This window comes from Acanthochromis polyacanthus, chromosome 23 (assembly GCF_021347895.1).
Source record: "Acanthochromis polyacanthus isolate Apoly-LR-REF ecotype Palm Island chromosome 23, KAUST_Apoly_ChrSc, whole genome shotgun sequence".
Classification (NCBI taxonomy): Eukaryota; Metazoa; Chordata; class Actinopteri; family Pomacentridae; genus Acanthochromis; species Acanthochromis polyacanthus.
In genome coordinates, this window is record NC_067135.1 from 4,024,515 (window position 1) to 4,046,277 (window position 21,763).

Below are 21,763 nucleotides of genomic sequence, written 5' to 3' on the forward strand. Positions count from 1 at the left end.
GTGTCATCATTAAGACATTAAGGAAAGTAAATAAAAATAAATATTTTCCTCCTGGACTTCAGAATTACAGGAAAATTTAATGCTTTACACCTGTAGAAAAAACACTAATGAAATGTTCATTATATGTATATGGTTTATATCTATATCCATATATCTATATCTATGTATTTATTTATCTGTCCTAAATTAAATGACATTAAAATTGAAGTATAACACTAAAAAACAAATGAAAATTCCAGATATTTCTGTCATCATTATATTATTTATAATTTGTGTTTATCTACACACACGTACATATATATAGATGATCTCTGAAAATAAATTTAAAATTAAAATATAACACTAAATTCATTTTGTACAGATACTTCTGTCATTATATAATGTATAATTTGTGTATATTTACACTTGCATATATATATATATATGTATATATATATATATATATATATATATGCACTTTTAAAGTAAATTTTAAAACACAACACTAATTTTGTTCCGATATTTCCGTCTATGTAATTTCTATCATAAGTAGAATTAGTGTATATATCTACATATCTGTATCTGTACACCTATATTTTTTTAAAATAAAATATAAATGCAACAATTTTTCTGTAGATTTTTATTTTATCATTATATAATTTATAATTTATGTATATTTATATTTAGATATACAGATGCACCTATAAAATACATTTAATATAAAATTAAAATATAACACTAAATTAAACTTTTTCAGATATTTCTTTTATCACATAATCGATAACTTGCATGTAGCTACACTTGTAGAGATACACTTTAAAAATAAATTTTAAATTAAAATATAACACTAAATTAATTTTATTCAGATATTTGTCATATTCAGAAGATTATATTATGGATAATTTGTGTATATATTTTTTAAATAAAATGTAAATATACTAAATTTTTCTGCAAATATTTATTTTATCATTATATAATTTATAATTTGTGTATGTTTAGATATATAGATGCACCTTTAAAATAAATTTCAAATTAAAATATAACACTAAATTCATTTTGTCCAGATATTTGCCATTATGCAATTTATGTAATTCATAATTAGTAAAATCTTTTTTTTAACCTTGATTTTACCAGGAAGCCCTTTGAGATTAAAAATCTCTTTTCTGTGTCTCTCTTCATAAATTCAATTAAAACACTACATTCTTTTTACCCAGCTATACCTGTACATACATACATAAACTAATACACTCCTCCAAGATATTCTCAGTGTTTTAATAATAGCACAAATAATTCATTTCAAGCATATTATTTCCTGTTATTTCATTAATTTCCAATGTATGCAGTACTATATAAATGCTCTAGTGACCACCTTAAAGTACACCAAATATAGCTTCCAACACAATAATTTTCAGAGGAAACATCCTGAAATATTTAAAGCTACCACTTGTGGACGTCCACAAAAATATAAGCTCAACCTGATGTGACCTAAACCCTCAAAGAGCTGCTCTCTAGTGCCACCATGAGGTCAGGGAGGTCAAATTTAAACCATTTAAAGACGATGCACAGTGACGCAGGTCTGAGGTTTGGTTTATTCCTTTATTAGATGTTAAGAAAATCCACAATGAAACAAAATAATTTACTCGGGGGGGGGGGTACATGAAATTAGAACAACACAGCTACTCGGGACAGATGGGATCGGGGAACATGGAGGAGAGGGAGGGCGAAGGAGCATCATCTGGGTGGGAATGAAAAGACGAGGAAAGTTCTCAGTGCTGGGTATTTTCTTCAGACCACAGTGCAACGACCCCGTCAGCGTCTTTCCAAACACACACACACCCTCACCGTATGCACTCTCTCATCATGTTTAGCTTCTTTTTTAATAACACGGCCTATCAAAATGGAAGAGTTAAATGGAGAAAGGTGAGATGCGTTCCTTTCTACTCCCATGTAAGTGCTTTTTGTGACACACACACTCTCACACACACACACACACACACAGAATCATATAACATATTTCAATCACTCGTATTTTTCTTTTAAACCAAAATATTTCGTTTAATCCAACTTAAAACGATGGAGTGTGATGTTTGCATGCTGTATTTTTTATTGTAGACATTCCATACTTTCTTTCTCTCTGGTGTCTCACTCAAAAGTAATCCACATGCAAAATTAACTGAATGACTTTCCTCCATACGTGTGTGTGTACATGCGCCAAGGTATTGCATAGGACTCAGGGAATTCCCTTTCGCATTGCTTATGCAATCTACAATGGCTTAGTTCTTTTTGTTTTGTTTTTTTTTACCCTAAAAACTATAGCTCTAAATTAACGACAGTCGCCTCTGCTGCTCGCTCGCTAACAACAACTTCCTGCCGGTAATTTCTCTTCTACAATCAAAGAAAAGTTTGTACATTAATGCATCAATGCACTGTCACAGGTCTGAGCGTAGAGGATGCAGTATGCTCGTATTAAAAAATTCCTGAGTGTCCGATGACTGTCAAAGAAAGGTGACGAGACCCTGAAGTTGAGTACCGTTCATTCAGCTCCTTTTGAGGGGGTCCTTTTTTCTGTTTTTTTTTCTCAGCGTTTACTAATGAGGAAGCCATTTCCAAAAAAGCCATGCCCGAAATAGACACCATCACCTGCGACAGTGCATTACATTTATTCAACTGTCCGCTAACGGCTAACAGAGGGATCGTTTTAGCCGTCTGTGCTTCGGTTTGGTGGCGTGATATCGCTGCCGCTATAAAAAAATAAAAGTCGGAGCAGAAGGAAGGAAGGAAGGGTTTAAGAAACGCATTTATCTGCTTCGACTGGATTGAATCTTCAAAGCACAGCTCACAAGCAGGGTCAGAAAGCAATAGAGCTGGACCAGAACACCCGGATATCTGAATATTCGGCCGCTAAGGTGGCATCTGATTATTTACTTTGAGATCTGAATGTTTGGTACGATGTCGCATGTATTCGACTCATCGATTCGCACCAGAAGTTCGGTTCGTTCCGTCCGTCCCCCGCTATCGGACGTTACAAACCAAACCGAATATTCATCATTAATCGAGGCGAATATCCGAGCCCAGAAACTGCTATTCTGGCCAGCCCTAGTAAACAACACCTCAGGTTTTTTTTATTTTTATTTTTAGACCTAATTCGGTCAGGATGGGGGGGGGGTTTCACTAATGCATTTTGCATTTTTGTGAATGTCTCAAAAGACGTTCACTTTTCTCTGAAATAAAGTTCTAATACACTCACTCTGAACCAGTGCCGTCACGAGTTCTACGCCTACACACACACATACACTCAGTGAGACGTTACTCAGTATTTCAACAAGATATATTGTAAACCAACAAATAAAAACACACCTCATATGGAGAAAAAAAAAGCATGTGTACCTTAGTGTAGTTACGTCTCTATTTTTTTTGGTTTGACGTTCGCCCCGCCACTTGTTTTGTTGTGTATTTGTATAACTGCAGCTTGGGCAGTCTGCTTGGGGGGGCTTTTAAACTGAAATAACGTGTGGAAATATGAGATTTAACTGCCTGCTTGAGCTGTTACAGGCCTGACAACTAAGAGGTTACCGTAAAATAAAAACCAAGCCACATTAAGCAAGATCAGGCAAAAGTTTTCTCCTCACAATTTTCGCAAAAAAAAAAAAAGAAAATAAAGGTATTCATGGAGTCCGACTGTCTGGTCTACAAACAAAACTAGGCTAATGCCATCTACTTGCCATATTATGGAACTGCAACTTCAAAAGATTTTTTTGAACATATTTATAGCACCAATAGTCTGTACCATAGAAATTACAAAAAAAAAAATAAAACAAGTTTCATTCAGTTGCAACACAGGTGTCTGCAGAAATGGCTGTAGTCACGTCTTTTTACCTCAAAACACAAACTTTTTTTTTTTATTTCCCCAAATTCTTTTACAGCATTGCATTTTCAAGTAGATTATTAGTATTTTTGCCAACAAAACTCCTTTTGATTTGTTTTTTTTTATTCATTTTTAAAAGGTTGCTTTTATTTTAGCCTCACAAACCATACTAAGTTTACTACTAGCTTTTTGAAAGACTATCACCATTCAAAAATCAGACTTATAACTTTTCACACATGGGGAATTTACGGATATTTAGAAGAAAGCTGCACACATTCTCTACTTCACATTCAGAAAGTCGTTCAAACAAACTATATAAATTAAACTCGCAAATTCTTACACAACTCAAAAATCTCAACATCCTTATATTTTTCTTTCTGAACACCAGATGGAAAGTAGAGGATGCGATAGCAGTCGTTTCACACAACATTAGGTTCAACTAGAAAAGAGGAGTGAGACCGGTTGGACAAACACACATGCACAACCATTCAGACGCCACCGACTACCAGAATCCTAGTTCAAAAGCAAAAATGGCGGGAACAAAACTGACGAGGATAGAAGATTGTCCCTACTACCTAACTGTGAAACTTGAATGAGGACCAGTGTACAGAAGAATCAACTGAAACAAATTCTAAAATGCCTAAAATGCATGTCAGCACATGGCATCACTCAAAGACAGAACATATTTTTTGAGTTTTCCTATTTTCACTCGCTTTTTGTTGATCTGATTGTTGATTACACAAGGTTTTTAAGTTAGTAAATGAAAACCAACGGGGTTATGCGTCGGGGTTTTGAAAGGGGGGTGTCTCAGAAAATTAGCCTACATTTAGGTTTTCCAGCTCTGAGATGACCCTGAATCTTTGCTGGTAGACGTCCAGTCACAAAAGGAGAGGAAGGGTTCCTCTCGGCGACATGCGTCCTCTGCAAAACTGGAGTATTCAAATGTTGCTGCTCCCTGTAGAGGAAAAAAAACAGGTAAAATCGTTAGATTGTTGACCACTAAAATGTCTGTGCTGCAACTTTATCCACGGCTCTGATGGATTTTTCAGTTTTTAAACTGAGTAAGGATCTGTAGAGCTCCAGACTGTAACTTGTTAATGTCACTTTGAAGCCATTTTTAGAGTTGTGATGCTTTTCCACTACTCAGTACTCAGCTGGGGTTGCAAGCGAGCTGAATCGAGCCGATAATGTGACATCTACAGAGTGCAGGCCACTGATTGGACAAGTATTGACGACTCACGACACCTGTACCACGGGCAAACGAAGAGGTTAAGACTTTTCTGTCTTTGGTGGTGGACCAAAGAATACAGAGGGAGCTGAACAGTGCGACTCGCAACCAGAAAATACACCCTGCATAACAGGAGGTCTCCAAGCGGATGGCTGCCCACGGACACAGGAGGACAATGAAGCCGTGTTGGGAGAAGCTGGAAAAGCTCAAAAGTGACAATCGGTCAATCAAGAACCACAACGGCCACAGTGGGTCAAACTGGAGGTGTTGGGCGTGGTTTAGCCAAATGGACGCCATTTACAGGCACTGATTGGCGAGCAACGGGAGGAAGGAGTGGCCTCGACTCCGCCGCTGCAGTATTCGGGACCATGTTTGAAGACGGGGAGCGTTTTGTGACTCCACCTACTCAACTGTAATGGAAAACCACTTAAACTGAGGACAGTCGAGCTGAGTAGGTGCTGGTGGAAAAACACCATTTGAGAGCCGTCTTCCTTCATTTTCTGTGTCATAAGAAACTTCAGCTTGATTGCCGAACAAATGCTTTGACCAGTGGATTGGGGTAATTGCTACTTTTTATTTGAACAAGTCACATGCGAGTTTAGATTAGCTGCAATATGTGGCTATTAACCAGTGCCTGACAGATGAAAGTATCAAAAGCCAAAACGTCCAATAGAAAATATGCCAAATACATTTTTAAATTGCACATTAAAGCACCTAATATTTCATGACCTATAGAATACATTGGCAAGACAAGTCTAATACAAACTTATGTCACAGATGACTCATGCGCTTTGGCTCGATTCTACATATTAGCACGACTCTGAAATGTCAAAGCACACATCCCTCTGCCTTTATTTTCTTTTAAACCAAGTGATGGTGAAAGTACTGCATCCAACGACATCAAGACTACAGAAAAGCACCAAGCTCGTACGGAAATGGGAGAAACAGCAGCCACAAAACCAATCGATGTTGTAAAACAAAGTTCAAATGATTAAAGCCTGAGGAGGTGGACGGGATAAATTGTTCTCCGACTTTTGCGAGAGGGCAGGTAGAACAAATAGCTCTACCCAAGTGTCAGTCAATTTGAAATCCACTGCGCTTACATAACACAGTCAATGCTCCGACTACAGATCAGCTGTTCGTTTAACACAGCAGCAAAGCACCATGACAAAGCACTGCGATAACGCAATCAAGTCGAGAACACGCGCGCTTATCTCACCGTTAAAAACCGTTCACTGCGTGGTATAAGCAACATTCTGTGCCATCAGCGTGCCGAGGTAACAGATTAACTGCAATCTCTAAAACCCTTCGAGTTTGTGCAGATAATGGCTCTGTAAATGCCATCAACATCCCCCTGGAGAAAACCGATTGAAAAGCAAGATGTCAAACAACACAAGTCACCGTCTAGGTTTAATCACCACTCAATAACTGACAAAACTGAGCAGTACAGCAGACGTTCACTCAGTGACAGTACAACATATTTACAATAAAGTGGTGGTTATGACACCGACTACAGCTCCTATATCGAAAGCTGTTCAAAAAATTTCAAACTAAAAGCTCCCAGTGAATTCAGTCTAAGCTCTAATAAAGCAGGACTGCATCAGTTAAGTTCCAACCTTCACGATTAAGATATGACGAATCTAAAACTGCGATGCTCTATAATATAATAATGTAAAAAAGAATAACTGCCAGTGATGAACAAGCTCAATCTCTTCCCTGACAGATTATTATTTTGCCAATATCCTACCAACTGTGAAAGCCTCCATAGACGCTCCGAGTCTAGGACATCAATACTTCAAGCATGACTTTGTTGACGATGAGTTCAAAGGCCCCAAAGTAACACATTCAACACTGCTATGTGATTCACTGAGGCTTAGATAATTGAAACTGGTCGTGTTTTCTAAAAGAACAATCGAGCGACTGATCATTTTTGGCACAGCGAAGGAGATGGGCATCATAAAATTACAACCTTTCATATTTTAACTTATTGATGTTGAAAGCACTGCATGGGAACGGCGAGTTGAAACTCCACACAGCCTGTCAGAGAATTCTGGGAAATCTATACCGACTGTGCAAAGCTGGGAAAGACTGCCAGCAAAATTCCTGTACTGGATAGAACAGTTATGAGGGGGCCCCTCATTAACGGAAAGACTGATGAGAAAGGCAAGATGTGTAGAGGAGTTGGAAGGCTTTAACTTTGCACAAACAGCAGCGTATTTGAAATAAGCTGGGGCGCAAGTAAATGGGACTGGGACTTTGGGATCATTTTTTAAATTTCATTTTAGACCTGACTCCTTTGTCATGTAGCCATTTTCAAGTTGGTTTAATGGTATCTTAAGGGTAACAATTTGCATTGTGACACAGTAGGAAATCACACAGTCAATGGCCGATCATTTTACATTAATCTTTGGCACTTTGGGTCACTAAACAATGGTCTACTTTTTTGTTTTTGAAGATCACAAAAGGTGCTTTAGCATTCAAGGGACCAGGCGAGACGAGCATGTTTCAGGAAAAATGAGAAAGCCCAACGTAATTATAGACACAAGGCCAGTTATGCTCTGTGTCCAACTAAGTAAATCTGAAATCATTTCATCACCGAATAATTTGTTTAAAGTTTTTTTGCTCAAAAAAGTGCAATATTTTTTTTATTTTCCTGCTTTCAGGAATAGACATGCCAATCACTGCAACAGAAAAGGCGTTTTGTGTATTGAAGTACGCTCAAACTCAGTCAAATGTAAATGCGTAACATGAATTTGTTAGGAACAGGAAAGCAGAATTGGACGTGGCATAAGAAGTTTCAAGAGGAAGGCTGTTTGTGTCAGAAAAAAGGATCAGGACAGCCAGCGGTTTGAGAAGAAGTGGTAAACTTTATAAAAAAAAAAATCACTATTTTTCATTTGAAATCTGTAGAAATCTGTACATCCAACATAAATCTAATTAAGTATCACTTCTCCAATATGGACGTCTCAAATAATTTTTTTTTTTTGAGGGGGGGGGGCACCCTGTATATATACATTGGAGTATCATGGTGGATCTGCTGTGCCATGAAGGTTTGGCGATAAGCAGGACACAGCCTCTAATTTTCAACTATGACCACAACACCCTACAGCAGATCACTCAAAGATATCCAAGCAGTAGATTACAAATTATCTAAGCAACAACTCCAAGCAAATTAGATGAAATTAAGGGTTTTTTCAATACACCCATGCAAATTTTTTAAAATATTGTTTGGAGAAGGTGATCAGTGCATGGTCTGGGACAAGTTTTCAGGCCTTACTCCATTTAAACAGACATGCATATTACCTTTTTTAAGTTTGGGACTGGCGTATAGATATAAGTGAGTTCTGTGTTGCATAATGACAAAAAAAAAAATGTTGATTTTGCTCATCTCCCTAACTGAAGAAAATAGATAATCATTAAAGGCTGGTTGTGCTGCAGCAAAACACTGTAAAAGTTTTCAAACATTGGTTTACCTGTACACTGAGATCCAGGGAAAAGGGGGGAACAGATTGTGTTCTGCCACCAGCACTCATCTTGCTGGTTGCCAGTTCCTCCCTGTCCACTTATATTCAACAGAGGGAACTAAACGAGACAAACGAGAAGTGGTTAGAGCACTTCAGCAACAGTCACCTCAGACATCACAGGTGGAAACCATTTCACATAGACAGCAGAATAAGAAATACTTTACGGTTACATTTACTGACACATTGAACACAACAAGTTGATGGTATTAAGTCATTATTTAAAGAAAGTCTTACCTCTGGCACATCTCCAACAAAGTCATAAGCAATCCCATACTTCGGGATCTGACCTGCTGGTGAACATACGCAGGACTGTTTTTCTCCTGAAGACTCGTCTTTTTGAATCTTGCCAACGGAGACGTCAGTCTGTCCACCTGCACTCGATGCAGCTGCTGCCGTTTTGCAGTCTAAGCAAATTTCTTGCTCAGCGATCGGCAGGAGGGTACTGGAGCCCTCCTGTGAATCCAGAGAGGTCTGGGCACTCTTCTCCATGCCAGACTTCTTTAATCTGGGTAAGAATTTACCAGATTCCAGTTCTGACTTCCCATAATAAGGACCCTCACATTCTGCATCCTCCTCCAGAGGTTTGAGGTCTGCCTGAGGGTCATCAAAGACGTCCACCGGCGCCAGGACGGGAAAACTCATCTCCTCTTTGTCAGTCTCAGCCTCTGAATCACTCACTCCACCAGGAGACAGCTCCGAGGCAGATATTGGTCGGAAATGAGTCCTGGGGGAAATGCGAATGGCCCGATACTGCGTCCGGTTGATGCCATATATTCGTGGGTGGAAGGCTTCGTTCTCAGAGTCCGAGCAAAGAATGGATTTGGGCTTGAATCCTGGACTGAACGAAGCCATGTCCTCAGGCTCGAAAGAACACTCAACGTGGAGGACTTGAGAGAAGGGATTGTTCAGGTTGAAGGATGCAAACGGGTATTCTAAACCTTGCTCCTCGCTGCGCAAGCCTCCGTAAGATCCGAGCAAATCTTCATGGAAGATGAAAGAAAATCCCTTATTCAATCCATCTCCACCTCCTCTAATGGCCTGGTCACCCTGCCCAAAGGACACAAGAGGCCTCCACAGGGGCCTGTGCCCGGGGGCAAAGCAGCTGCCCTTGTTCATGAACACATCTGTGCCAGTGATGGTGAGCATGTCTGAGCTTGAAGCAGATGCAGATGCAGCTGCAGCGGCACACTGGAGCAGGCTATCTTGGGTGTCACTTGGCGGTACGACAGCCCAATTCTTATCACCACTTAGTGTCTTCAACTCTCCGTACACCCCTCCTAGGATGAACGATGTACTCTCCTTGTCGGAGTTTAAGTCCCAGGGCTTGGACGGAGTCATGTAATCCCCAGCACCATCTACCTTGGAGAGTTTGTTTTTGGCTAAGTCCTGTTCTTCTTTCTTGCCTTCCCAAAGGTGATACTCTGACCGCTGCACTGCTTTTTTCTGAGGTCCCTGAATTGGAACACCTTTTGCCTGCACCTCGAGACAGCTGCAGCAGTAACTGCCCGACTCATCTGAGAAGAGCCCCTCGCTCGTTTTTTCTGCTCTTTTCCTTGATATTACAGATTTGCCATCACCGATTGCAGTCCAAATGTCTTTTATAATCCCTGAGCTGTAATCATCACTCTGTTGGTTTGTGTTGTCCGAAAACATGCCAGTGCTGTACTGTTTACTCTCATCCTCTTCCAATGCGATGCCACAAATGGACTCCAATTTAGATTTTTTGGTGAAGGTCTGATTGGATGCTGTGCTAACACTGACCTCCTCACACTTACGACCGGAGTCTTCTTGCAAAAAGTCCAAGATTTCATCCTCAAGATATGTACCAGAAAGAGGAGGCATTATACAATCGATCTCATCACTGCCAATTTGAGCAGCATCCTCAGCCGGAGCGTTTCCTTGCTCGTTGTCTGAACGAGTCTCCTCTGAATGTGACCATGGACTGCAAGTTCGTGTTGATAGGTTAGAACAGTGTTCAGTTTCGTCAAAGGCACTATTTTTGGTCCATATTAGCAAACGAGACTGTTTATTAGAATGTGGGTCGAGACAGCTACTAGAATCTGTGTTGTTTTCGTGACCAACGGTGAGTGAGTCGCGGGGAAAAGGAAAAGTGGGGCTGTCATACTGCAGCTCAAAAAGAGAGAAGCAGGATGAGTTCAAACCAGATGGTTCACTGGTGGCTTCAGGAACAGGTGGCTCCTCCAGGTTTCCAGATAGCTTGCTCAGGGTGAATGAAACACTATCAAGAAGAGGGGAGAGCCGGATGGGAGAGTCTCCAATGAAGCTTTCTCCATCTATATCTTCTGAAGTAGATGGCGAATAACATCCCCACACTTGAGCCATGTTCTCAAGATCCTCCATTAAAAATCCAACAGATCCCGAAGCTTCCTGTGAGTCTGCCCGTATTGCACTTTTCCCTTGCTGCTCAAGGCCATCTAACACTAAACAACATTCTGCCTCAATGTCTCTTTGCTCTTTGCTTTTTTGTCGAATCATGCTTAAGATCCGACTCTCTTGTATCGAGTCTGAGGCACTAGTATCCAATATGGATTGATAAATATCTACTTCATAGAAGTGAGTAAATTCAGACAGATGCTTGTCATCTAAATCTCTACTATCCTCTGGCTGAGGGCAGCTTGAGGTCCCAGTGAGTTCAGCAGTTTCATCTTCTGCTTCGCCAGGCCCTTCCACAAAGTGCCCATCCACAAACGAGCCTGCTGCTAGGTATGCTCTCTGGTAGTTCTCATTGGCAATGCAGATTCCCTGGATTCTCTCAGGCAGCCGGTCCATGTCGGTTGACATGGCAAAGCCATCAGGAGAGTCCACCTTGCTGCGATATTTTGTTTCCAGCTTGCTTTGTCTGCTGCTGAAAGGTATAAAATATTCTGTAATGGGCTCAGTGTACCAAAGCGGCTCCTCCATGTATTCCTTTTTGTTTCTGGCTTCAACTCCGGACTCTTTTGCTTCCACCCAGCCTGGATCTTTACGAATCTCCTTCAGCGGTCTCTTCCCCTTTTTGTAAAGCTGTGGTTGTTTGGCAGCACCGCCGGTGGCACTGCTACTGCTCCCTCCTGTGTTTCTTCGCTCCTCTTTGTCGATAACCTTCACCTGAAGCTTCACCTGCCCACTGTTGCGTGTTCTCTTATTTTTTGCAGCCTCCCTGGATTTGTGCCTTACTCTAACTGTCTTGCTTCTGGATGACTTGGAGTCACCCTGGTTCCCACTTGAGCTCGAGCCTGCCTCACTAGAGCCAGAAGACCAGGATCTGGGTCGGTATTTGCCCTCCGATCTGTGTCTGATCTGTCTCTTAGAATGGACAGTGGATTTCTCCTCTGCTGCTGCACCACCATGGTATCTGTTTTCTTTCTCCTTCTTGCTTCGCCGTTGCTGTCCTCTTTCGTTGGTCGCTGTCGTGATGGTACCACATGCCTCGAGGTTTCGTTCCTTTGCAGCCTCACCTTCACTGTTGCAATCTTTGGGAGAAGAGGTGTCTGTGCTGGTTTGTGGGGCTGCTGAGGATGATGAACTTGAATATGCGCAGGCCTTAGCCTTGTTCCACACCGTCATGATCTCTTGGAGACAAACAGGTTTCTCTGACAAAGGAGGAAAGGCTTCATAATACCTGTAGTCACAAGAGACAGAGAGAGAGAAAACCTCATTTAAATACATTCATAGGAGTATAGTTTAAATAAACAAATGAATATGGGTGTGCTATGCAGACATGTTGTTCTGAACAGACAAACTTGTAAGTACAATACGTCCATATTTTCACATTTACAGCTTACATTTCCACCTGGTCCTTTGAAGAGGGGGACTCAGCTCGCTCTGGAGGAGACTGAGAGCCATCAGATTTCTTTTGAATCTGTTTTTCCTCTGTGAAAGACAGTGAATGACAAAATGTTTGAACAGTTATCACTCAACTCATTTCTAATACCGAGATCAAAATAATCTAAATCTGATTTAAAGAGATCAAACCTTTCTGTTTGTTCTGGATGTCCTTTAGTTTAGAGCAAAGCTCTTCAACCAGGCTCTCAATTCCAGAGTTCTGCACAAAAGACAAAGACAAGACAAAGATGTTAGATACGACTTAAACAATCGGCTGTTAGCCAACTAAAAACTCTGGACTACAGATGTCACTTTGATTACATGATGTGTACACGTACTTGTAAATATGGCAAGCATACAAACCTACAGCATTTACCAAAAATTGTATTCCCAGCAATGAAATTAAAAAATGTAACATCTTAATGACTCTAATTTAACTAAACTGTACCCGGGCGTTTCAAGCAGGATGTTTTGCAGTATCCCTCAAAATCTGTTTGGTCTAATGATGACAAAAGAACCACTTGTCTTTCCAACTCCAAAAAACAACCATGACTGATGTTGAAACGTCCTGTCGCCTTAGGTAAGAATGCAGCGTTCCAAACAGCCACTCTGACCCCTAACGTGAACCAGAAGAAAGAATGAAAGGCACGGGGTTGACACAACTCAAGCCAGCTGACTTGTGAGAGCTTAGGCATGCTCAGCCATGACTGTGCTATATTTAGCTGTGGTGCAGAAATGCTTGAAAAATAAATAAATAAATGGCTAAGCAATAGCACGAGTGAGTGCCTCACGCTGCTCGTAACAGTGAACATTTACTACATGTACTATTAACTTACTGTAATCTTAAATTGAAGTATACAATCTGTGAAAAACACGGGTTTGGAACAAACAAGAGAACCACGTTGAAACACTACCCCGCACTAAGCAGTCACCGTCAAGGCAAATACCCTCAAATAAATCACAACAAAGCTGTTCCCGCTGCCACACTCTTCACTTCCTCCTCACTTGTCCAGAAAACAACATTCCTTACCATGCCACCTCATGAAAAGCAAAGTTTTCTTCGACCCCGTGTTTCCTCTTGCATCATTTTGCTAATGCCGGTCAGCTGACAGCCGACCGACTCTGCTGCTCACTGCTGCAATCCCGTGCAGCGTGTGCTGGTTAAAAAATAGAGCGCAGAGTCCAGTCCCCGGAGAGGAGCTCAACACTCCTCCTCTTTGCCTTGCAGACCCTTCCCCCTCGCTGCCTCTAGCTTTTTACGTTGTGTCATTCTCCACCAAAACACAACCCCGTTACTACAGCTGGATAGAAATGTCAGCAGAATTTCTCTTGTTTATCCCCCGTCCAACTCTGACATGGAATAAAATTCATACATAAAATGCTTACACACAAATGACATTGCTTTTGAAGGTCATTCATGATCAGTCAGAGCAGCATTATTTTATGTTAAAAGAAAAATGAACTGCTGGCCTCAACATAACCTTCAGATGAAGAGCAACTGGAGGTGTGGCACTCAAATAAGGTTGCAGCAAATAATGTTCAGGCTCCCCACGCTGACAAAACTTTATTTTCTGCCTATCCAACGTGATTCATGCAATTAGGATCTGCATGGCTGCCCCTTAACAAGCAACAAGGAATACTACAGTCACAAATTCCTAATATAATTAGACAAATTACCTCACCGTGCCTTGTTGTGTTCACAGGGCTTTCCACGAGGATATGGACTAGCAAGCAAGTGAGGAAAAAGTAGCCCCCAATCACAGAAAAATGTTGATTTGTGCCTATTTTAATGAACTTACAGACCCAATCGTAAACATGTGAAAACCCATGCCTATTTGTCAAGTCACAATAAACATCTGTGTATTTCACATCTGGAAAAATGCAGCTGTGCAGCTGCTTACAGTGTAATCATCAAGTTGCTGCCACCAGTGTTTTTTTTCCCCTGGTGTTTCCTGAAGTTTTCCTGAAGTAGCCCATGTACAGTATTTGTCAGACTGACTCTCTCTACTCGGCAGGACACAACCTCTCAGAGAACGTGGGAGCGGGAATTAGACATGCTTGAATTGTTTTAAGCGGAGGTTAAAGTAAATAGCAACTTGTTAATCAAAATATTTTTCTGGAATCACAAATTTATATAAGCAACTAGCCGGCTGGATTTAAATTAGTTATCCGTTTGGTCCACAGCTGGTTTTTCATTCAAAGGTTTCACAAAGCTGAGTCAGTGATTCATGTTAATGATTCTTTTGCCACCCACAAGGATAAAATATAACCCGACTAGCATTACTCCTCACAAATACCTCGAGAATTACTGAATTACAAACATCCAGTAGGACGGTGCTTACCTCATCAGATGCAGATCGGAGGCATTGCACGGCAGCTTGCTTCTTCATTTCCTCGAGACTCAGGTCGGTCCCTCCTTTCTTCTTACTCTTGCCCCATTTCTTCCCAGTTCCCTTCTCCCATCCCAAGAAGATGTCATTTTCCTTCCAGACACAAACCACAGAAGGTCAGTAACAAAGGGACAAACTGGTATTAAATGGGGGAAAACTATACAATATAAATGCTGCACATACAGTATTATAATTCCTATTAAATGATACACAAACATCATGAACTGCATATCAAAACATGCAACAGCAAATGACAGAAATCAAAGAGGAATTAGTTACTGGCACAAGTGCCATGATGTGGAAGAAAAGCCCCATTGTTAACCTCTCCTGGCAAATTGATATCTTCCTCTAACGAGGCCATTATATTCCCACAGCAACTTCCTCTTCTGAATAAAGCCCACTGCCCACACATTTGACAACACATAACACAAACAAACAATGATTTTCTGACTCGAACAGAAAGAAGTGAAAAGCGTCGGGAGCCCACCTGGTCCTGCAGATCGTAGTCGTAACTATCGTGCAGGAGGAGGCTGAGGACGTAGCGGGTGTAAATCATGGCGTCGATCCCGCACTTCTCAAGCTCCTGGCCGAGCCAGCTTTGCACTGGCCCCAGCGACTGGAGCAGAGACATCTCTGAGGCAGGCAGGGGGCCCACAAGGGGGTAGGGGCAAGAGAGGTTTTCAGGAGGAGCAGGACCGTTTGGATCGGTGCTCACTGGACGCATGGGACCTCAGGTGTTGGCCATTCTCAGGTAGAGCAGCATTGTGATGAGTAGTTACTGTAGGGTGGTCGGTGGAGGAGGGTACAGAGGGAGGACAAGGCAGAACCTATCTGGAAGAGGGGGCTGTCACTCCAGCAGGACGCACTGAAGGGGCTCTACATGGGGAGGCATGTAGGATGGTTTTTTTGTTTTTTTTATTGCTTTGAGCAAAAAGGGGTGGGGGGGTTTTACTCGTCAGGCATGGCTTATGCTGCTGATTGATCTCAGCTGCTGAGCAAAACACAAGACGTGTTTGCGTCTCAGTCAGAGGGGTCCATTTTGGGGCTACGTCTTACTTCACCGGCACAACCTGAAACAGAGCAAATAAACATGCATCAGTTTCTCTGAAATATTTTCAATGTTGAACGCAAGCAAGCAGAGCCACAAAACAAGGCCTCTTTATACAGAGTCAGCCCAAAAAAAATGTATACAGACATCAGGAAAAGAAAAACTCGCATAAATATTTCAATACCAAATTTATTGAGACATCACGAGATTAACCCTCCTGTTGTCCTCCTTTATGGTCACCAAAAAATATTGTTTCTTTGTCTGAAAAAATCCAAAAATTCAGCAAAAAAATTCCCCAAATTTCTTAAAATTTTCAAAACCTTCAGGAAGAAAGTCCCAACAATTCCTTAAACGTTTCCCTTAAGTTTTATTTTGAAAATAATCCCCCAAATTTGACAAGAAAATTCTTGTAAATATTTTCAAAAAAAAATTAGTAAAAATCTTCCCCCAAAAAATCGTAAAAATATCTAAAATGATTACATATATATCAGTAAAACTTCAAATATTTTCTTTAAGAACATTCACAAAAAAAAAAATCAACCAAAATCCTGGGAAATTTCACTGGATTTTAGTTGATTTTTTTGTGAATATTCTACATTTTCAAACTTGAAAACGGTTCAATTGTGACCTGCAGGATGACACGAGGGTTAATACAAGGTAATTTTGGCCTCTACAATTACAAGAGGTGCTCAAAGCGGTGGCCATTGGTTTCCAAGCATTTATGTGTACTGCGAACTATTGCATGGGTAATGTTGGCTAAAGTGTCCAATGGGATTGCCGCACACGCATTTTCAATTAAGAGCCACCAATGTAGTTGGTTTCCTGCAATACACAACATCCTTTAGGGTCCTCCATAAGTAAAATTCTACAGGCGTTTTTCTTTTCCTGATGTGTATATACATTATTTTGGCTGACTGTGTATGTTACAAAGACATGACAGCACAAGGTAACTGTTTTTAGGAATGGAAATTATACTTTCCATGACTTTTAAAGAAAAGAAACGGGGACTAATTTATTAAGGCAAATGTTAGCACTACAGTACAACAATCAGAAGCTTGGCTTTAAAACAATCAAAATGTGCATTTCCATGCAGTAGCAGTGAACTTTTACAAAACTTGGCATGTCAAATGTTTGTGCTATTTAACCCTTGTGTTGTCCTGCAAGTCAAAACTGACCCGTTTTAAAGCTTAAACATGTGGAAAAAATGTATATTTTCACAGTGAAACTTGTCGTGTCCACATTTTCAACCTTTTGGGGAAATATTTGAATATTTTTTGGAGGAAAAAAAAGACATGACAAAAAATGCTTCTTTAAGAACATTCAGGAGAAAAAAAATAACCAAAATCAATTCACTGGATTTTGGTTACTTTTTTTCTGAATGTTCTTAAAGAAAACAGAAGTTTTACTGATACATATGTAATCACTTTAGATATTTTTAGGATTTTTTTGGGAAGATTTTTACTCATTTTTTGACAATATTTACAAATATTGCCAAATTTGGGGGATTTTTCTTTAAAAAAAAAAAAAACTTTTAAGGATTTATTGGAATTTCTTCCGAAAGGTTTTGCAAGTTTTCAGAAAAAAATTTTTGCAGTTTTTTTTAATTTTTTTCAGACAAGAAAATTATTTTTTGTGCCCAGAAATGAAGACAACAGGAGGGTTAAGTCTGTATGTGTAATGCCATTTCTGTTAGAGGAAATGCATCAAAAGAACTAAGAGACAGAAAAGGTGACTTTTGGCAAAGTCTCTTTAAAATACGTGACAGAAAGGCTCTGAAAACAGGGAGCAAATATGCGTTTTATTGAGTGTGATACAATCAAAAACTGTTCTGGAAAAGTGCCAATGACAAAACATGCAAATTCTAGGTGGAAAAGCTCGTCGTCAAGTGCATGTGTTTCATATGGCAGCAGTGGATTAGGAGAGCAAATGGAGGCTGCACCGATTTGATTGGTCGGCCTGCTCGTCATTCAACAGTGGCATATTATAAGTTACCCGTTAGAGCTCTCAAAATGGTAAGACAACAAGCTTTTACAGTGGACCACCAAACAATTTCAGCTGCCAGCACCCTTATGAAGAACAATACTCAGTCAATTCGACGCAGATGAAAGATGAGCAAGCTGGATAATATCTAAATATGGCTGACCAGTGTCTACAAACCCAGCTGTTTCTCGTCTGCACATTAGCCCCGGCTGCTAGCTAACTGACCGCACTGACAACATACTAACTTTATCCAACACTCTTTTATAACTAAAGCGATCCCTCTGACATGGTAAGAAATTTTTAACGCCGAATGTGCACCATTAAATTGCGAGTAATCTGTCTTACTTCGCAACTTTGTGCAAATATTTCCGGCGTTAACGCAACGCCGCTGTGCTATGGAGTGCGGCAATATCTGAGATTAAATAGTAATGTCATTGCTGTGCTAACGTACGAATAGATTTGTGATTTTGGTAGCAGATATAGTGTTAACTACCGTCGCCGTGACTTGTGATATTAGCGTCACTTGGTAGTCAAAGAGCAAGGTTAGCCGGACTACCGACCTTTAGCTAATGGGCTAAGTTAACCAGGCTAGCTGCCCGACAGCTGTTCCCTTTCTGTCACAGTCGTTTTATTGTTATTTTTTTACAGTTACCGAGCATGCACCATTGCGTAAAGACAATACATTTCGGTTAACTAGTGTGATCGCGATAACTAATGTTAGTTTGAGAGAGAGGCAGGTGAACGGGGGTTGCTTCTGTAGGGTGAAATTAGAGCGTCAAAAACGGTGGCTAGCAAACCGCAAACGTTAGGCTAAAGTTTTATTAGGAAGCACGGCACACGGAAATGGCAAAAGTCAACACAATACAGCAGAGTTGTCCGAGTCAAACTGCAAACAACGATCGGCTAATGTTAGCTTTCACGTAGCTACGCTTGTTGTTGTGACCGAGGGGGAGGAGGAGCGGCTGCCCGGTAGGCTACCAGAGGGACTGGAAGACGTTTTCCCTTCAAAAATGTGCGCCATATCGTCACTCAGCGAAACAGCGAGCCGACTAAACGTTAAACAGCCAAACAAGGGGGCTTAAGTGCCACAATGCGACAGCGAAAAAGAAAACTTACAGCCGGTTTTACTTACCTGCCGTGGTCTGAAGTAGAGAGAAGCAGCGAAAGGGGAGCGGCTATTTCTCTCCCGCTGCCGTTCCGAGCTCGAGCTCTGGAATCCGCTGCGGTAGCATCGCGTATCATGGACGCCGACAGAAATGGCGCTGTTTTCACGTCTAGTCGCTCCGTCGACGGCTACGGGGAAACAGGCAACATTCGGGCTCAAGCTGGAGAAAGGTCACTCGGCGACGGCGCATGTTACGCGGAGCCACAATGTCCGCCCCTCAACGGCCAGTTACACTGGAGAGAAGGACTGCCGAATGCGCCACCCTCCGCGTTCGTATCCAGGCAACAAGGCAAACCTCTGCCGTACTGCTCGTATAGGTTTGATTCCTCCGCTGGGGTATTGCATCAGAAGCCCAACTAGTACTCTCTTTATTTGTGCTAAAGTAAAATAAAAGACTTAAAGACTGAAAATTAAATAAATGATTAAATATTCTCAGTTGGTTTCTGTAGGATTTGTAAAAAACAACAACAACAACAACAACAACAAGACACAGACAAACTCTTGTTCAAACTTTTTGTCTCCAATGAATTACAAAACAATACAACATTTAAATTAAATTTATTTACACTATATTATGTATTTTTTTCATACAAAGCAAGAAACCAACTGAGAATATTTAATCAGCGCCTGCTACACATAATCACCACATTTCTAAATGAAATATAAAACCACAACAGTGATATTTTTCATACGTTGTAGATTTAAAATGGCATTCTTTTATTTATAGTCTTGCCAAAGCAAACCGAATTTGACCTTATATTCCCTTTTCTGTGATGTCACCATATGTTTAATTATTAGCAGACATGTCTGGGTCTTATAATCTGCATATCTGACACATTTTTAGACTAATTATTCAGTACAGACGCCTCTTCTTTGAATCAGTAGTGGGAGATCGGGCAGCTGCTGGCCACACAAATTCATAATTGTCCTTATTTACCGCATAGACAATGTGTCTACTGAGGCAGAACTGCAAAGACAACACCTGTCAGAGTCAGAAAAAGTTCTCTCCGAGGTACTGATTACTTTAACTTGTGCTAATTTAGCACCACTGGGACCTTTTAATCTTTATTATTTGCTCACGTATTCTTGGAAGTTTGCCTCAAATTGATCTTTTTCCCATTAGCATACCTCTATAGTTACTACTACTACTACTACTGCGGTTTTACTATTACTACCAAGGACTATTCATAGCACCACTACTCCTCTAGAGCAAAGAAAGTTGCACACGGAGGCCTCGTAACTTGAACCGCCAACCCTTTCCTGCCTCTCAAAACCTCTTGGTTGCCACTAACCAGTAAGTGTGGGGGGTGGTGGTGCTTATTCACTCCTTTTCACCCCACCACCTGCCCTCTATCATGGGTCTATGCGGGTGTGGCACACTTCATGTGATCCTTGACCCCAGTTGGACCTGGGTTTACGACCTCGAGGCGGAGGGTGAGTTGAGGCCTATTGACCCGCTGTTTGCACCACTGCACATCCAGATCCTCGTTGTGTCGCTGGGGGTAATTGAGTGCATGTTAGACAGAGAGCAAAAGAGGCCAGGAAAGGAGTGTATGGACCATGTGCTGATGTGACGAAGACACAGCTGACATGTTGCAAAGGCGATGTGTGCAAAATAGACACAATCTCCAGAGTCCCTCAGGGCCAGTTGGTCGACTAATATTGAGTTCTGCTCAACTGAAAGCCAAATACATTGACCATTAGGAAGTACCCTGCATTGCATTTCATTAAATATCAGCTGTGTTTATTCTATACCCATTCAGTTCTGCCTCGCCGACTTCCCCTTTCCGTCTTTCCTGTTGCTGATCAAATCTCACCCGAGCCTCGGCGATGACTTAACATTTGCAGTGCAACGTCTCAATCCGCTCTGCTCTTTGCTCTGACAGCTTTCTCATTTGCCAGCGTTAATTGAAAGTCAATTTGGAGCAGATGGCACAGTTAAAAGATGCCCCGTAATCCTCTCCCAGGACGGGGGTTAGGGAAGTGTGTTGGAGGGGGTTGGTCGGGGTGAGAAGCCTCTGGGTGATTTTACTTCAGTGTTGTGAAAGTCAGACGTTTCCCATAAAGCTACTGAATTGCTTTCCACCTCGACGCCGAGTTCACAGTGCCGTCTGAAGTGAAACCGGTTTATCATCCACCAGGGTGGGTCACTGAGGTAAATCCTGTATTAGTTACAGCTCACAGCCTAGATACCTGCAGACATGTGGTCTACTGTGCACACCAACGTCTGAATGGCATATTTGTGTCCCAACATAACCTCAAAAGCATTTTTCATGTAGTTGGCCGAAGCTGACATCATTCCATCTCTGTCTGAATACCTCAGCTTAGTGTGTTTTGTTGTAAATATTCATGCTGCTTTTTTCATCCTGTGCATTTGGCTATTTTTGTGCCGTACATAATAAACAGCTGTGGGGAAATTTGTCTGATTTTACTGTTTATTGGTATGTGGTTGAGTAAAAAGAACATTTCTCTTGCAGATTCCGAATAAAAATATGGTCCTTTATGGCATTTACTTGAGAAAAAAAAGCCAGTAGATCAAAATAAAAAGTTGAATAATGCCAACAAGTATTAATTTTTAAGCAATATCCAGTTTATAGTGCCCTGGTAGGATGCAGTAGAGGAGACCTACAAGTGTTTGTTGCTGAGATACACTGGCAGAAAAGCAAATGTCTGACCAATCGAAGTAGGCTTTAGAGGGTTTGTAGCAACATAGTCTTGTGTAGAATGGTCTGTCTGCACCACATTATCATTGTGCTAAA

The 21,763-nt window shown here is 41.0% G+C and overlaps 1 protein-coding gene across 2 annotated transcripts; it reads right to left on the reverse strand.

Moving 5' to 3' along the window:
- Window positions 1-1,556: 1,556 nt before the first annotated feature.
- kiaa0232 (KIAA0232 ortholog) lies at window positions 1,557-19,263 on the reverse strand. Of its 2 annotated transcripts, XM_022209861.2 has the most exons (8): window positions 18,972-19,263; window positions 15,299-15,881; window positions 14,764-14,904; window positions 12,572-12,641; window positions 12,382-12,469; window positions 8,831-12,218; window positions 8,546-8,654; window positions 1,557-4,799 (listed from the first exon to the last, which is right to left on the reverse strand). In XM_022209861.2, exons 2-8 carry the CDS (start codon window positions 15,533-15,535, stop codon window positions 4,783-4,785), a joined length of 4,050 nt encoding a protein of 1,349 aa, XP_022065553.2. In that variant the 5' UTR covers window positions 15,536-15,881; window positions 18,972-19,263; the 3' UTR covers window positions 1,557-4,782. The 2 variants fall into 2 exon arrangements, with proteins under 2 accessions (XP_022065553.2, XP_051799633.1); XM_051943673.1 differs by lacking the exons at window positions 14,764-14,904; window positions 15,299-15,881; window positions 18,972-19,263 and adding an exon at window positions 13,452-13,576.
- Between the last annotated feature and the right edge of the window lie 2,500 nt (window positions 19,264-21,763).

Bases quoted from the DNA above. Each gene is read 5' to 3' on its own strand.
- kiaa0232 (XM_022209861.2), bottom strand. From the start codon at position 15,535: ATGCGTCCAGTGAGCACCGATCCAAACGGTCCTGCTCCTCCTGAAAAC. The intron at 12,219-12,381 runs GTAAGCTGTAAA...TTGTGACTACAG, and splicing joins TCAAAGGACCAGGTGGAAAT to GTATTATGAAGCCTTTCCTC. The intron at 8,655-8,830 runs GTAAGACTTTCT...TGTCTCGTTTAG, and splicing joins TTGTTGGAGATGTGCCAGAG to TTCCCTCTGTTGAATATAAG.